Source organism: Carassius auratus, chromosome 40, assembly GCF_003368295.1.
Source record: "Carassius auratus strain Wakin chromosome 40, ASM336829v1, whole genome shotgun sequence".
Classification (NCBI taxonomy): domain Eukaryota; kingdom Metazoa; phylum Chordata; class Actinopteri; order Cypriniformes; family Cyprinidae; genus Carassius; species Carassius auratus.
The window spans coordinates 7,825,872-7,841,967 of NC_039282.1; the positions used below are offsets into that span (position 1 = coordinate 7,825,872).

General features: G+C 36.5%; 1 protein-coding gene across 4 annotated transcripts in view; it reads left to right on the forward strand.

Annotated features, from left to right (window-relative positions):
- The first annotated feature begins 742 nt into the window (after window positions 1-742).
- Window positions 743-16,096, forward strand: part of LOC113058447 (MAP/microtubule affinity-regulating kinase 4-like) — a 36,428-nt gene continuing 21,074 nt past the window's right edge. Inside the window, exons 1-3 of one of the 4 annotated variants that reach the window (XM_026226366.1) lie at window positions 743-1,678; window positions 11,030-11,227; window positions 11,603-11,656. In XM_026226366.1, the coding sequence (XP_026082151.1) occupies window positions 1,628-1,678; window positions 11,030-11,227; window positions 11,603-11,656 (303 nt within the window). In that variant the 5' untranslated portion in view covers window positions 743-1,627. The remainder of the gene's footprint in view (window positions 1,679-11,029; window positions 11,228-11,602; window positions 11,657-16,096) is intronic. The other 3 variants (XM_026226364.1, XM_026226363.1, XM_026226365.1) reach the window with 3 other exon arrangements.

The following is a 16,096-nucleotide window of genomic DNA, read 5'->3' on the forward strand; positions in this document are numbered from 1 at the left end:
CAAATTGATGTTCTCCGTTTCGGGGTGGGGAACTGACATTCGTGGTAATGAGGAGAGGAGATATGCTCTTTTGAATATGTGGGTTTGCTATCACAGTGGTAGTTTTTTTGGGCGTGCATTGAATGAGAAGGATGGGCCCAGTTTGCATGGAGCTTCCATTGCTCTGTGTTAAGTGAGGGGATGGAGAGTGACTGTGAGCTTTCTTTGAGAGAGTTCTGGTCTCGGCGAGAACTGAGCCTCTCTTCTTCCCACTTTGCATTTGGATCAGGACAGAATATTCAATAAAACAGCATTTATTTGAAATATAACAATTTTGTAACATTATAAGCTAAATAACTTTACTGTAACTTTTTAATCAATGTAATGTCCTTGCTAAATAAAAGCATTAATTTCTTTCCAAACAAATCTTACTTGCCCAAACATGTGAATGCTATTAGATTAGATTAAATTAGATTAGATGTGATTAATGACATTTCTATGTAGTAATGTTCGTATAAAGTCTTTTTAATTCAGCAAAGCATAAGATCCGTCATCATTCACTGACAAAATATTATATAATGCAGATACAACGCGAATCACGTTCCCAGAACCAGGATGCACTAACGCACAGTGACCAGCTGGGGGAGTGGTACACATTTATTTTGGCAGGATGCACTAGCGTACAGTGACCAGTTGGAGGAGTGGTACACATTTATTTTGGCATCTCTGTTTGTCTGTCGATGGGTCTTGCTACATGAATGAATGAAGAGTCAGTGTTTAGGACCATGGGGGGAAGGGTTTGTACGCGCGCGTCCGCCGCAGCCCTGCCCAGCCTAGTCTTTCTTCTGACGTCCTTCCTTGATGCCAGTGTCAAACGCTGCTGGGGATCGATGTTTTACAGCCACTGTACAGATTTTATGTTTGGGAGCTCTGACATACCCTGCCTCTTCGAAAAGGATATTATTCATCAGTCTTCGTTGGGACGGGAGTGTGCTCGAGATACGCGAAATTGTTTGGATTTCGTATTGTGCCTGCTGTTGTTTATTTATTAGTATATTGTTTTCCTGCAAATGCACACAGATGACTATTTGAAGAGGACACTGCGTCCGTGGGAGTGGTTTATTTTCTCTGGACAACCGTGGTTCATTGAAAAAAAAATGAGGCCGTTTTCCTCGATTTGATGCTGTGGTAGCTTTTTTTCTCTCTCCCTTGTTCCCTTCTGCTTCTGTTTTCTTTCTGTCAGTCTCGTGATATGCAATCGCTGACGACTGATCCTTGAGGTTTCAACATACATTTCTGTATATGGACATGTTATGAGGACAGCTGAGTGAGACGTTTTCATCTAGCGAAGGACAAAATGATCTATTGTTCCGGCTAGCCAAACTACCACAGACATGAGCATCATATAGCTTTTATTTTATATTTGTTTTCATCCCATCAGTACTGCACGTAGCATCCAGTAAACTTGACCGAGAATGAGGATTGTTTAAGGGGAAACGCTGTACTGGTGGTCGGAGAGGGCAGCGATAGCCTCGCGATACTGGCTCGGCTGCTGGCTGGTTCTCCTGCCTGGGCCGATTCAATTAGAAACTGTAGACGGACCGCTGAAATAACCGCAGGGTTGCTGTTGGCCGAAGCTCCAGGGACGATGTCTTCACGCGCGCCGCTGCAGCCGGGGAACGAAAGGAATGTAGACCACGTAAGTGTAACGCTTTCTCACGTCATTTAATTCCACTTTGCGTCAAAAGTAGAGGTGAAGGGAAGTGAGGCTCGCGGATCGGTTCTTTCGAAACATAACGAAACGTTTCAAAATAACACATGCATCCTTTACGTCATCGCGTTATTATTAAGACATCGTAGGATGACATTACATCTGTGTTTTTTACATTTACATTCTCCGCTGTTTTACTTATTATTATTGATATTAAGGGTGGTTATTGTTGTTTCACTTGTCCTAGTTTAGTTTGTTGCAGCCGCTATTCTGCTCATGAAAAAGTATTTGAAAAACTAAATAGGCCTCAAATTTGTATTGATAATAGTAAAACAAATATAGTAAAACAAATCGTTAAAAAACTAAACAAAAAAAAAACGTATTATCAAATGATGTGTGTTAATAAAACTGCTGTTAGACATAGGCCTACTCAAATTAATGTCATATTTCCATTTGTGATATTTCTTTTATCAGCTATTAAAGTATCTATTGGCCAATTATTAATTCAATTAATAACAATTAATTGATTCAGTTCAAATGGTCTCATCAGTTCAGTCGGTTCGGTTCATTGTGAATTGGATATGGCTCAAAAACCGATTCTTGTAAGAACCACGCGAAGCGATTTTGCGATTCATTGAAAAGACTCGATTCAAAAGAACATTTTGTTTATCAGGAGCACTGACATACAATCAGATTTTTGGGGGTTTATTTTAGTTTTATGGATATGTCAGAAACATTTGGTACTGTTATCTAAAAATGTGTCTCAACCACTGATCTATAATATATATATATATATATATATATGCGGTCTCAACTAATTTGAGAATTAAAGAGTAAGAGTATGTTTACATGTCTGTCTTTGTTGTCATTTAACTCATGGAGTAAGGGACTCTTTTAAAGTCTATCTATAACATTACATTTTTGGATGATTTGTATGCAGTAATTTGTGGGGGGTTTTAGGTATGTCCTCATGCAAAATGTTCTTGTAAACCTCAGGCCTACGTGAAGTAGGCTTAAAACCACTTCTTTTCGTGTTCAGTATTGTGTAAATTCAGCTACTAAGGCCAAGCTATGCCTTGTGTTCATAGACAGGGCCATACGCATCATTATTCAGATTAGTGGTTGATCAATATAGCCATTCAGTGTATTTTTACTGTTCCCTTCCCCCAATCTGAGATGTTTGGTTACACCATTTTGCATATGCCAAACTGCAATATCATTTAATGCATTTTTTTAGTATTTATATTTATTCATATTTATTCTTCCGTTTTGCTTTATCTTAATGAAAAACATAAAAAGTCTGCTTTGTTAATGATGTACACGTGTAAGTAAACAGATGTATGGCGGACAGCTTGTTATAACATTTTGAAGACCGTGTAAAGTATTTCAGAAAATACAAAAATACGTTTGCTTCTCGTGGTAGCAAGGCTTGCCCTTATTTTTGCGCGCACACACACACACACACATACACACACACACACACACACACACACACACACACACACACACACACACACACACACACAGTTAATAACTTAGAAATTGGGCTGTCTTTTACTTGCAAAGTTGTATATTAGTGTATCTTACTAAAGGCCTATTCATGTACCTCATGATTTATTAATAGTAAATATTAGCATTGAAAGAGTAGTTTACCCAAAACATTTGTTATCATTTAGACCCCCTCATGGAGTTCCAAACCTATGATTTTTGTACTGATTGTTCTTTTCCATTAAAAACCAATGGATGTGGACTACAGGGTTTAAAATTAAAATATTACCAAAATATAAGTAGTCAAAATAACTATTGTATATTTTATTCATTTAATTGCTTTAAGGTGAATAGACTGAATTTTAAGGAGGTAGACATGCACATAGTTTTGGAAGTGAGTCAGTGTTGGCATAATTTTCATTTGTTTTGGTTCAACTGTCCCTTTAAGATAGAAATGCCCAAACTTTTTACTTAAATGCCAAGAACCAAACTTGATTGAGGGCCATGGACCAAAAGGAAAAATCAAAGGTGATCACAAGCAAACTTTGGCCCACAGGCAGATTGTGGCTAGATAGTTTTTAGTAGACCGTTGCAAATATGGGTTTCACTCATAATAATGTAATTAACAGTTAAGAAGTGCTGTCTCTGTTTCCACTTCAAACTGTCATAACTTGTGGTTGGTGTACTTACTTTAACCAAAGCTCTTTTATTATGTGAGTGGAATGTCAGGTGTCAGTTTACTTCTTGAATAGTTCGTAAGGAGATGTAATGGACATCCGCTTTCCACATTTTTACGTCATGTGCCATAATCTGATCGCTTGAAAGAAATTTGATTGCTTGTATTTATTGCTGCTGTAATCGGAAATCGGATTATGTGTTATACAAAAACTATTGACCCACAAAGGGATTCCTAAACTCCGCGACTTAGTTGAGAACGTCATAGATTGAAAAATAAAGGAGTATACATAAAGAAAAAGGAGTGGTTGGCTATGTGAATGAAAGATGATGAAAAGTCTGCATAGTTTGTGCTTCAGTTATCCAGCACATTTGCAAGCACAGACACAGAAACATGGCATGCCACATAGAGGCACGGCGAGAGCTTCAAGAATGATGAGAGCAGATGAGATGAGAGCGATCAAGAACACAAAGCAAACACAATAGGAAATGCATCTACCAATCTGGGAGGTTATGGAAACTCTCTGTCTAGCTATGGGTTAAGAGTGGAACAAAGATGTCAAAATAAAGAGCCTGCAAGTGAATCCACAGATTGCATGTAGGCCAGAGAAACATTGTGTTGTCTGTCAGATAGAAGTTGCTCAAAGCTAGTCTAGAGGATTGGGTCAACTGAAGAAGAAATCCCGGGACGTCCTGTACATGTTAAAGGACATTTATGAAAATGTTTCCCTTGCAAGGTTAAATTAGGTGTAAATGGCAGCCATCTTGATAACCATCATATTGTAACAGCTTTACAGAAGAAAATGCTATCCACCTTATTCCCGATGAGCCTGCTGTGTTTTGAATTATGAGTGTCTCTTTTGGTTTGGGGATCTTCCATTCAAAAAGCCTGAAATGAATCATTTCAAATTATAAGGTTGTCCTTCAAATAAAGCTTAGCTGTCTGTTTGACTGAATGAGCTGTCGATTTCCCATGTTTTATTTTCAGACATCAAGAGAATAACGTATCATTTGTTATTTTAACCTCACGTTATGACAAAAATATCTATGGTAAGATCACTTGTCAGTCGCCTCATTAGTTTCCTCATGATTATTTACATTTTTCCCTTGGCATTCTGCTGTAGTATGTAGTATGAAAAAGGACAACGTATGCAGTAGTGGTATGGTCCCCCGATTTAATTTATGACATGTCCCATTAATAATACACTGGAATGCACAAAGAATCTCTCATTGTTCTCCTCAAATCCTCACGTCTCTTTTTAGGTTTGATTGTCTTTACAGGTAAATACAATTTATTATCTGTCAAAATGACGGAAATCACTTTGAAATAGTATCAAGTTAATGAACTTTTTTTTATTTAAGGCAGCGTATGTTACACAATACAGATATATATATATATATATATATATATATATATATATATATATATATATATATATATATATATATATATTACTACAGTGTCCATTATGTAGAAACAATCACACTTTTGGGGTTATTCATGGTCTATTGAAAAAACTTGTTTATGCTTTTACACTTTTAAATGTAATTTTAATGTTCGATTGTTAAAAAGGTGAGTAGTAATGTATTCTCATTGTACCTAGTTAAAAAACAAAACCAAAAATGTATTATTGCGTTCACAGAGCAAGCCTTTCACTGATTGTTTACAGCTTAACAGAAGTTACACCCATCATTTGCGAAAAGCATCATGTGGCATAGAAATAGGTGGACAAGGATGGAAAATAAGAGGTTAGAATTGCGTCATCCTCTTTAACTTGAACTAGTCTCTCTAAAGTCGCACTACTGTTTTGCAGCATTTACAGCAAACAGACACTTTGAAATTATGTTTTAATCAGGCAAAAAATTCTGGTGTGGAACTATAATTATGTATGTGTGTTGGCTACTGTGGACATTGAAGTGTCGAAACATCAGGAAATTGATTGGTAAAGTAAGTCTGTAAGTGTTCACACATTTGACTTCCTCCTGTACTTCCTCATTGCTGATCAAGTTTTTACATGTCATTTACATATAAATAACATCTATTTGTGTTTAGAAATTTGACCCTCCACGGCGAGGTAATGAGGAAAAAGCTTGAATTCCATTATTCTTTAATACACGTAAGAGCTAGTTATAAAATGATGTTTAAAATTCAAATGAGCCAATAAAGGGAACGGAGTTCTATTACATAGCACTTTTTAATTAAAATAAATGTAAAATAAAACCCTAAAAACTAAAATCAGTTGTTTAAAATGCTAGAAGTGAATTTGTAGTGTAGAATATGAATGTTTATTTAATTTGAGATTTGCTGAAGATTACATTTAACAGTGCTGTAAAATTATTAGTGTTTGTAGGTCTTAACTTTAGTAAATGTTAGATGATGACAAAGGTCATCTAAATATATAAAATCAGGGATATGAGCCCTATTAAATATCCAATATTGACCGATACTTTTAAAAATGTAAAATCTCTAATATCAGCTGATAATCAGCAATATATTGTGCATACTTAGTAAAAATTTCCCGTTGCTCAACAGAATTTCAAAGGTAAATTCCAACCATTTTTGTTGGAACTGCATGATGAAGAACTTGTAAGAAATAAATATATTTTATATGTTCAGTACAGACAATAATTTTTTTTTTCTAGTAAAATGTTTCTACTTTGACTACTTCATCTAAAGTGTTCTCGGCACCTGAATGTAACACCTACAACTCTGCATTTCCTTCTGAAGGATCCCGGCATTTAGAGAGAGTGGAGGAGGTTCTCAACAAAGCCTCTCATTGTTTTAGTCTGATTATGACATTTTAATGTTTTTTTTTTTTTAACTTGTCATAATTGAATACAGAATTTGCAAAGAAGTTTCTATTGAAGATTTGGCAACACAAACTATAACACACAATAAACAAATTGGTAGATTGCATGTGAGCACTGTCTTATTTCACACACGTCTCAAAGCACAGCAGCAACAAATCGCTTTTTTAATGCTCAGAGAGGGGGTGGAAATCGTTGTTAAATAGGGTGGCCATATGAGCTGTTCATATGGGACACGTACTGGCCAGGATTTTAATATTGCCTAAAATATCCAAAGAAGTTTGTTTGACCAATAGCATGCAGATATTGTACATATTCGACCAATCTTGGTTGGTTCTGCTTATGAGAAGGTGAGATCTACAGGGAATGATCACAACATGCAAATATGTGCATGTGTTTTTTCATTTGTTTGACTTGAAGCGTCACTTTGCACCGATCATAAAAAGACACCAAAGTAGGTGTGAGAGCGATTCAAAAGCATAAGGAGCCGTCTGTTCTGCTCTCTATAGCTCTCATGACTGGCACACAACAGTAGACCCGCACATTGCAAACAGCCTAAACCTGGATAGGCCTATTTAAGCAATATTAAAATCCTGGCCAGGACGTGGCCCATATGAACGGCGCATATGCCCATCCTATTGTTAAAGTTTGTCAAAATATAAAAAGATCAAAATATGTATGTCAAAAGAAACCGGAACACCATATCACCTTCACTCTTAGCAATGGTTGTGACTGGACATTTTGCCTCCATGTTCAGCCAAAAGAAATTCACTAAGAGGATTGTTTTTTTAATTGTTCCTTGGTAAAGCAGGAAAGCTGATCCAATGTGGTCCACACGCTTAGTGGCTTGTTTCTGAGGAACTAGTGAAACCTAGGCCTATACATTAATAAAAGAGGTCCTTGTGTCTGTTGTATGTGGAAAAGCAATGAAGTTGAAGGGGTTGTCTTGTTCATAGTGGCAGTAGTTTTTTGTTGTGATGTTATTGTGGTAACATCAGTGGTGTTAAGTGCTGTCTATGAGTCAGTGTAAATTTACACATTTTGTTGTCAAAAGTGGTTATCTTTTAGTTTGACCGGCCACTACAGGTAAACATGTTTATCTAACCTGTAATTCTGAGCATGTTTAATCAAGAGGGTGTGTTTAGACCATGAATGACAATCACAAAATGAGCATGTATTTGTGCTTGTCATTGTGGAAGTATTGCACCAACCCCTGTCTCATTGCCACAATGATTGTTGCTCTTGACAACTGATATTGATGCTGTTTCCTTGTGTATTTGGCTAATGTGTGTGCGTGCGCATGAGAGGGTTATGTTACTAGTTGGTGGGGAGGGGGTTTGCAAAGTGCAGTTAGCAGATGGTCCTCAGCTGGGGCTTTTTTGTTTGGTCCTCTCATCTGATGCCAAGGTGAGACTTTTGCTCTGTAGTCATGAGGATCGCTGCCTGTCTGTGACTGCTGCACCATTAGTTATTCAGATGGTTTCGCTCATGGCAGAGACCGTTACTAAAGGGTAACAACAAGTAGCAGAGGGGTTATGGCATTTCAGTCAAAAGGCATGAGCCAATGTAACAGCAGTGACATAGAATTGGGTCATCTGTTTAACAGAGGAAGATTACACGTTCATTTCTCGCAATATCTGTGTGAATTAGTCGTGTTAAAATGAATCTGTCAAATAGGGCTGTTACATGAATTGGAATAATGAATCAGTAATTTGCGATGTCTGGTTATTGATACATATTTCCAGATTCATTTTGATTCAGATTCGCAAGCTCTTGATTTGATGAACTCACAATATGTATATGAATTTTCAATGTTACAATTAATGAAAAATTAAGACTGTCATTCAGTTAAAATATAACTGAATTAATTGCATGAGATGCTAAATAATTAATCCAATTTTTATGTTTGCCAGTACTGGGTATTGATACAGATTTTTGGATTCAGTTTGATCTTGATTCTGATTCAGTAATATTTTGGTTAAAATGTCCATTTTATTAATGTGCGAAAGAATTTCTCTTTCTGCTAATGCTGTAAATCATGCGGAGCATTGTTTCAGACTGATTAAAACTCTCCTTTTGAACTATTTGTTAAAAGAACTGGCTAATGAATCATTCATTTTGGGAATCGGGCTACATTGATCACATTGTATGTTATTTTTTTTTCACTAAAAAGAACCGCTATGTAAGATTAATTTGCTTGTGAATTCAACTACACTGATCACTTTGTATGTTTGTTTTTGCATGCAGGCTCCTTTATTGTGGCTGATAAGTAAATTGTGGAATAGACATTAGAAAAAGTAACTTTAGAAGTCAATATACTGCATTGTTTGTTTTATTTCCATATAAGTGAACATAAGCCTATAAAAATTCATTTAAAGGAAACGCTGTGAAAGAAATCAGCACAGAGGAAACTGGTGCACCAGCAGTGCCAAATACAATGCTTCAGGACAAGACAGGCCAGGACATAGGTCCCTGTAAATGGATTTTGGGAGTAAGTCATAAGATGCAGCAGCAGGACCCCTCTCTACCCCCTTCACATGTGCTCATATCCTACCCTGAGCAGGGCACCACCCAGATAGGCGGTCTATTGTCTCAGTCTGCGGCGGGTCTCTAGAATTATGTTATGTGGAATAATGTTTTTAGATCTTTATTAACTGCATAGATCCTTCTACATCATCACTAAATAAGAATCCCTTTTGGAGCATGAGTACACTGTTAAGATACACTCACATTTACAAATACAGTCATTTCAGTGGAAAATCGAGGGTTTTGTGTGAGGATGAAAAAGTTCACCACAGATTTTTGGATGTGTGTAAGTGTGTAAATTTGCCATGTTGACCAACAGAAAGCTGCTTGGTTTGAAAGTGACTTCTGTGTGAGCGGTGCATTGCTGATAATGGACCTGATTTGCCCCACAGAATTTCATTGAAAATTCGGTTATGTGACTGCATGAATCAGACTGGTGTGATTTGGGCTTGGAATGAAGCATGGCATTTAAAAAAAGAAACAAACAAATTATTACTTTATTCAGACTGAAATCGAACTTTTAAAGTGCATATACTCTTATGCACTTTAGGATGTTAGGAAACTGATTGTCTAAATGCATCATCCTTTCTTGTTCTGTGGACATTAGGTCCTGAAGCTTTCTTCCACCATCTAAACCATCTATTTCAGTGGCATATTGCTTTCACTGAGAAACCCCCCTTCGTTTATACCCCCACCCCCATCTTTCTCATATAAATTGCAAGGCCAATCAGACAGAGAGCAGCGGTGGAACAATTAATGCGTATGGTTTGGAAAGGTTGAAGCAGTGTGCGGTGGTGGAGGAGGATGGGTGGATGACATACGATGAGGTCTATCTCAGCAAGAAATGGTTAAACTGCTGGGAATAGTGAGTGTAGGGATGTTGCATTAGAGACATTAAAACGTCTTATTGGTGTGAAGAAATATTCTCCCATCCTCTGTGATTAACATTTGTGATTCATCATGTGACTATAGAAGATAAAGATCATCATTGGTATACTTTATATAATATATCCTTATAGCATGTACATGCAATGAATATTTTTTTTCAAAATGTAATATTGACCATCTGCATTTGCTTTGTGATTTATATGGGGTCCTGTATCCAAACAGAATTCTAGAGTTAGCATCCAGCTAAGAATGCCACATGCGTCATGTCGCGCCAAGGTGTGAGTGCCATGTAGTGTTGCAATGCATTCCTGGATAGATTAGATTTAAGATTTAAGATCTTGGAACAGCCAGACATGAAACTTGTCAGCAATGTATAGCTAAGCAGAGATAAGCTGTCCTTGGAGAAATCACAAAGTTTTATAAGGTTCCATTTTTTCATCTAATATTATGTTGTTTTATTTTATTTCAGCTTTATTTCAATTAATGAAAATGATTTGTAATAATTTGATTTAACTGTAACGGCACTGTTAATCATATACATCAAAACCATTTAATCGCCCTCATGTCTTTCTAAACCTGAGTAACAGTTCGTTTGTGGAACACACACACAAAAGATATTTTTTTTTAAAAGTGAATGTAGTTTTGGTCCCCATTGACTGACATTGTATGGACAACAGTCCTTCAAAATATGTTTTATATATTCCACAATACGTGAGTCATATAGGTTGGGAATAACATATAAATATTGAGAAAATATTTATTTTGGGGGAATTAACCCTTCAGTTGCACATTGTGAACATGAATTTTGCAGGATTATGAATTGCCGTGCTGAATATTCTACACTATATCTGAATGTTTCAGTTTTAAATATCCATGAAATCTAAGTAAAACAACTCTTGGTCATGTTTTGAACTATAATGTATTAACAATGAACATTTTCTCTTCAACCCGCAGCATGCCTCTCTCTCAGCCAGTCGTTCAGAGAAGGGCACGGGATGGTCGAGTCGCTCACTCGGAGCCCGTTGCCGGAATTCCATTGCTTCCTGTTCGGACGAACAGCCTCACATCGGCAACTACCGGCTGCTTAAGACCATCGGCAAGGGCAATTTCGCAAAAGTGAAGTTGGCACGCCATATTTTGACCGGCAGGGAGGTAAGAAGTACAGAGAGATGACGGTATTATGTTAGGAAATTAAATAAAGATTTATATCAGGCTTTTCTGATTGGCATTTAAGTAAATCTTCTCAAGTTGTCAGTCATGTAATGGTCTAAACAAAGTGCACACTAATCTGTGCCATAGTTTTTGAACCAGATGTCATATATATAAAAAACAAATCTATATAAAAATCTACATATGCTCATCCAGCTTTTTTACACTTTGACCAAAAGCAATTATGTCATCAACCTACTGAGGTGCGCAAAATTCGCATAATTTTCCAGGTGACTGCTTCTTTTATAGTCAATTTAGTTGTCAAGTCAATGTGTCAGCTATATTTTGATGATTTTTTTAAACTTTGTGTCTTCTCAGGTTGCCATAAAAATCATTGACAAAACCCAACTCAACCCTACAAGCCTGCAGAAGGTAGGAACTAGGTCATAACCAATGCGCTCTTGTAAGCTTGTGATCCTAATTATGTCTTTGGGTGCTAATGTCTGTCTGAACTCAGACACAAGGTCATATCGAGGAGCTTGTTTTGGTCGAATGGTGTTTGATTAGACACTGTTTAGCAGTGGTCAGTGAAAACGTGAACTTTGACCCAATGGTTTTGATTTGCCCCCTTTGTGCTCTTATGGACTGTGCACTGATGCTGTTGTAATATATCTGGAGCTGTCTGAGCACTTTATCTGTGTGAAATCTGGAAAATAAAACCGTGAGCTGTTTTAGTCCTTGGTTTGGTTCTTAGCTAAGTGTATTTCACCAGAAAATGGCGGGAAAGATTAGATAAGCAATTCAAAAAAGAGAAAGCTGTTGAAAATGAGGTAACTATGGTGTTGTTGTTTTTGTTGTATCATAGGCATTATATGTTGTATTATAACTTCATCTTTAGTATTTGTTTTTATGTTTAGTGTTGTCTGATGTGTATTGCATGAATTAAATCATGATTAGAATTGATTAATCTTAAGTGAAAATGGAAAAAAAAATGCATTTATGAAGTGCTAAATATTCCTAGCTTTTGTGCATATGGTAAGATGACTGGAGAATATTGTCTTTCTGTGAGAGTCTGTGTGATAATCACACCTCGAATGTGAGAAATATGGCGTGCTTCTTCACTCAGAGGTTTTGTGATTGCTAATACAGCATTTCAAAATTAAAGATTATGATTAGCTCTAAAAGTTGTTCCAGGATATCCACATATAATGCAGTTTGAAGATCAATAAGTATGTAACAGCAGTTTTTAGTTAGATGATGCAATGGCACACTTATAGAAAGAGTTATATTTGTCGCTAACAGTTTATTGGTGATAAAGAGGTGAGTGATATCATATGGTCGAAACCAAATGCAAATGTTGGGTCAGATGCCTTGTGTAGTGTAGTATAATGTGCTAGGAGAGGCTGATGGTGATGGTGGTCTTTGCAGGGGTGTGTTAAACTCTGCAGCAGAAATGCAGACCTCTCCTGTCAGTATTATTAAAACACCCCAGGTGACCTTTCCCAGTACAATATTTTTGTACCTCTTCTTTCTTTCTTTGTTTTCTCACTCACTCAAATGCAGATCGTATCGCTCCCAACCTTTGTTTAACTGTCGGTTTCATCTGGCCTATAAATTGCCATGATTAACAATGACAGATGTGAAAGGAGTTCTTTCAAATTTGATGTATGTATTATATTTTAGGATCTGTAAGATTTTTGTTAATGTTTAAAAATACAGTAATATAGTGGAAATATCGATATGATATGCTATCATTTCAGTTTAACATAACTTTTCTGTTTTAATGTATTCTAAAATGAAATTTATTCCAGTGATGGCTTAACTCCAGTCTTCAGTGTCACATGATTTTTCAAAAATCATTATGTTATGCTGATTTGGTGCTTAAGAACCATTACTTAATATCACCAATGCTGTATTTTTGTGGAAACCATGAAACACTTTTTACAGGATTCTTCAATGTATAGAAAATTCAAAAGATGTTTATTTGCACAGCAAAACATTACAAATGTCTGTTCTGTCACTTTTGATTAATTTAATGTACCCTTGCTGATTAGAATTATACACTGATTTATAAAATAGAGACATATTGTACTTTTAAACAGTAGTGTCTAATAAATAATTCATGATCTTAAGCCTGCATGATGTCTCAAACTATGACACACTCCAAGGAAGGAATCATATACTTAAGATTGGGAACCAAATCTAAAAATTGTGTGTGCCTCTTAATGTCTATGATGGTTATAGGCCTGCTCCTAACTTGCGGTGTCATGTTTACTGGAGATCCAGACGTTTTGTTAGTCTGATGTGGCCACAGCCTTGTTTCTGGAGATCTGCCAGCAGCCTCATTCTCCTCTTCTTCTCTGATCTCCTCTCTGTTTAATCCTGTTCAGAGATGGAGGGGGGAGCACAATCAGCTGACCATGAACTTTCCCAGCAGCTGGATTTCAGAAGGGTTGGGAAAGACATGGATTTTGCCTTTATCGACATGTGTGTGAGGGTGGGGGGCGTGATCATGGAGGTGTGGGGCCCCATCATTAGAGCATGGTGCTACTTTGTTGAAAAAAAAAAACCTTTGGGCAGGACGATGGAGTTGGACCGTGGGTAAAGAAGGGTAGAGGGGGTTGGGTGTCCCTCATTCAAGTCTCTTGAAGCCAGGAGTGCCGTTCCAGACAGACGAACAATGGAGGCAACTGAACCCGGAGGGAGTGGGGGACTCCAGGGGGGCCGTAGCACAGAAACAGAGATCCTGAGAAAGCAAGCTTGTATTCAAGAGATGTGAGGAGTGTCTAAAACATGATATCAGAAAGCAAAAGCCCTGATTTTAAATGTTTTAGTTGAATGTGAGAATTTGAGAGCATAAAATAGACTTAAAGTTGTAGAAATGTATTGATATATGACTGCTGATGATATATTAATACCACTGCTGGTATGAAATTTCAATTTAGTTTCATTTCCATTAGTTCTCCCAAAAATTATACATTTGTCATCATTTACTCAACCTCATGTAATTCCAATATTTCAATGACTTTCTTTTTGTGGAAATTATAGATATTAAAAAAAAAAAAATATATATATATATATATATATATATATATATATATATATATATATATATATATATATATATATAATTTTAAATATCTTATTCTGTGACAGAATTTTTATTTTTGGGTGAACTAGGCTGTCCCTTTAGGGCAAGTTGGTTAACGGGTTTCAGTTTGAAAATGTAACTCCTCAGTCCCCCAAATTCTGGGATTCTAGGTAACCTGAATGTCTTTAAAGTGCAAAACCTTTTAAGTTTAGTGTAGATTATACTTGTGTAACTGTGAAATCACCTATTTCAACTTTAAATCAACTGTTAGAGCAATTGCTGCTGGAAGAGCACTAACAGGCAGAGCCAGATAAACTCCAAAGAGAAAAGAAGATGAAGTGAACTTGACATTTATGAGTCACATTGGAGATTGCCTAACGCTTTAAGATTATTTCTGATCAACTCCAAACACTCTTGGATTACTTATGTAAGCACCATCAATTATGAGATTATCACTATTTCTGGAACTGTATGGCATTGTGTGTTGCATGTATCTAGGAGACCGATTGTGTTGGGTAAACCCAGGGGCATCATGCACCAGTTTTGTTTTTTGAGGGGACACCAATGGCAGTCCTGACTCACTTGATGACAACATGAAGGCAAAGATAATTTTTAACTAAGTAGCTGTTCTCTTATTCTCTTAAAACTTGGTATAATATTGAGCAAATGAATCCGGGTTCAAATACTAACTGTTCAAAAGTTTGGGGATAGGAACATTTTTATTACATTTTTTCTTTGAAATAAAGAAATTAATACTTTGATTCATCAAGAATGTATCAAATTGCTCAAAAGTGACATTAAATATACTAATAATGTTACAAAATATTTGTTTTTTGAATAAATGCAGTTATTTTGAACTTTATATTCATCAAAGAATCCTAACATATTTTTACAGTTGCCAAAAAATATTAAAGCAGAACTGTTGATAATAGAAAGAAACATTTCTTGAGCACCAAATCAGCATATTAGAATGATTTCTGAATGATAATGTGATACTGAAGACTGGAGTAATGATGCTGAAAATACAGATTTGTCATCTCAGGAATAAATAACATTTTAAAATATAATAAAATAGAGAACAGTTATTTAAAATTGTAATAATAATTCACAATATTATTATTAAAAAAAAGGTGTAGGGAACATCCCATAGGACATAAATGTCACAAAAGAGATCTCTTTATTGTCTGAATCTCAGATGTTTCTGCTGAGAAAAAAGAGCCCAGCATTGCCATAAGAGATCCCAGTAATGTCTTAAACATCTTTCTCATCAAATTTGTCATCAAAAAAGATCAAACTCCAAATGTTCATATATTTTACAGCATATTTTAATTTCCTAAAGAAATTCAGACCAACATCCTGCATAAAAAGCACATCTGGGATCTCCAATAAATCTCCAGAGCTTTAAAAGAGCACTGAGCTATACAATGTTCGTCTGGGATGTGCTCAAGCGTCCATGAGGCTTCTGGGTAAGCCAGAGGTGTCCTGTCCTGATGTTCGGCCCCCCAGAGGCAGCTTTGACCTGAGCTGTTGCTGTGGCCTGATGAGAGTGAGACCAGACCATCTGCTTTGGTCTCTGTGGTGATCCCGCTCTCTTTCTCTCTCTGTCACTCACTGGGCTTCAGATCAATGCTAGGGGAAATGGCAAGGGCATGGACCAATGCCTGCCGAGGACAGAAGCACTTTGAAATCCCACAGGGTTCTCCTTTGGTAACATCACTTATATATGTGAACAATTCACTTTAAATGGTTAACTAACATGTTGTCTATTTGCAGTATTTCTC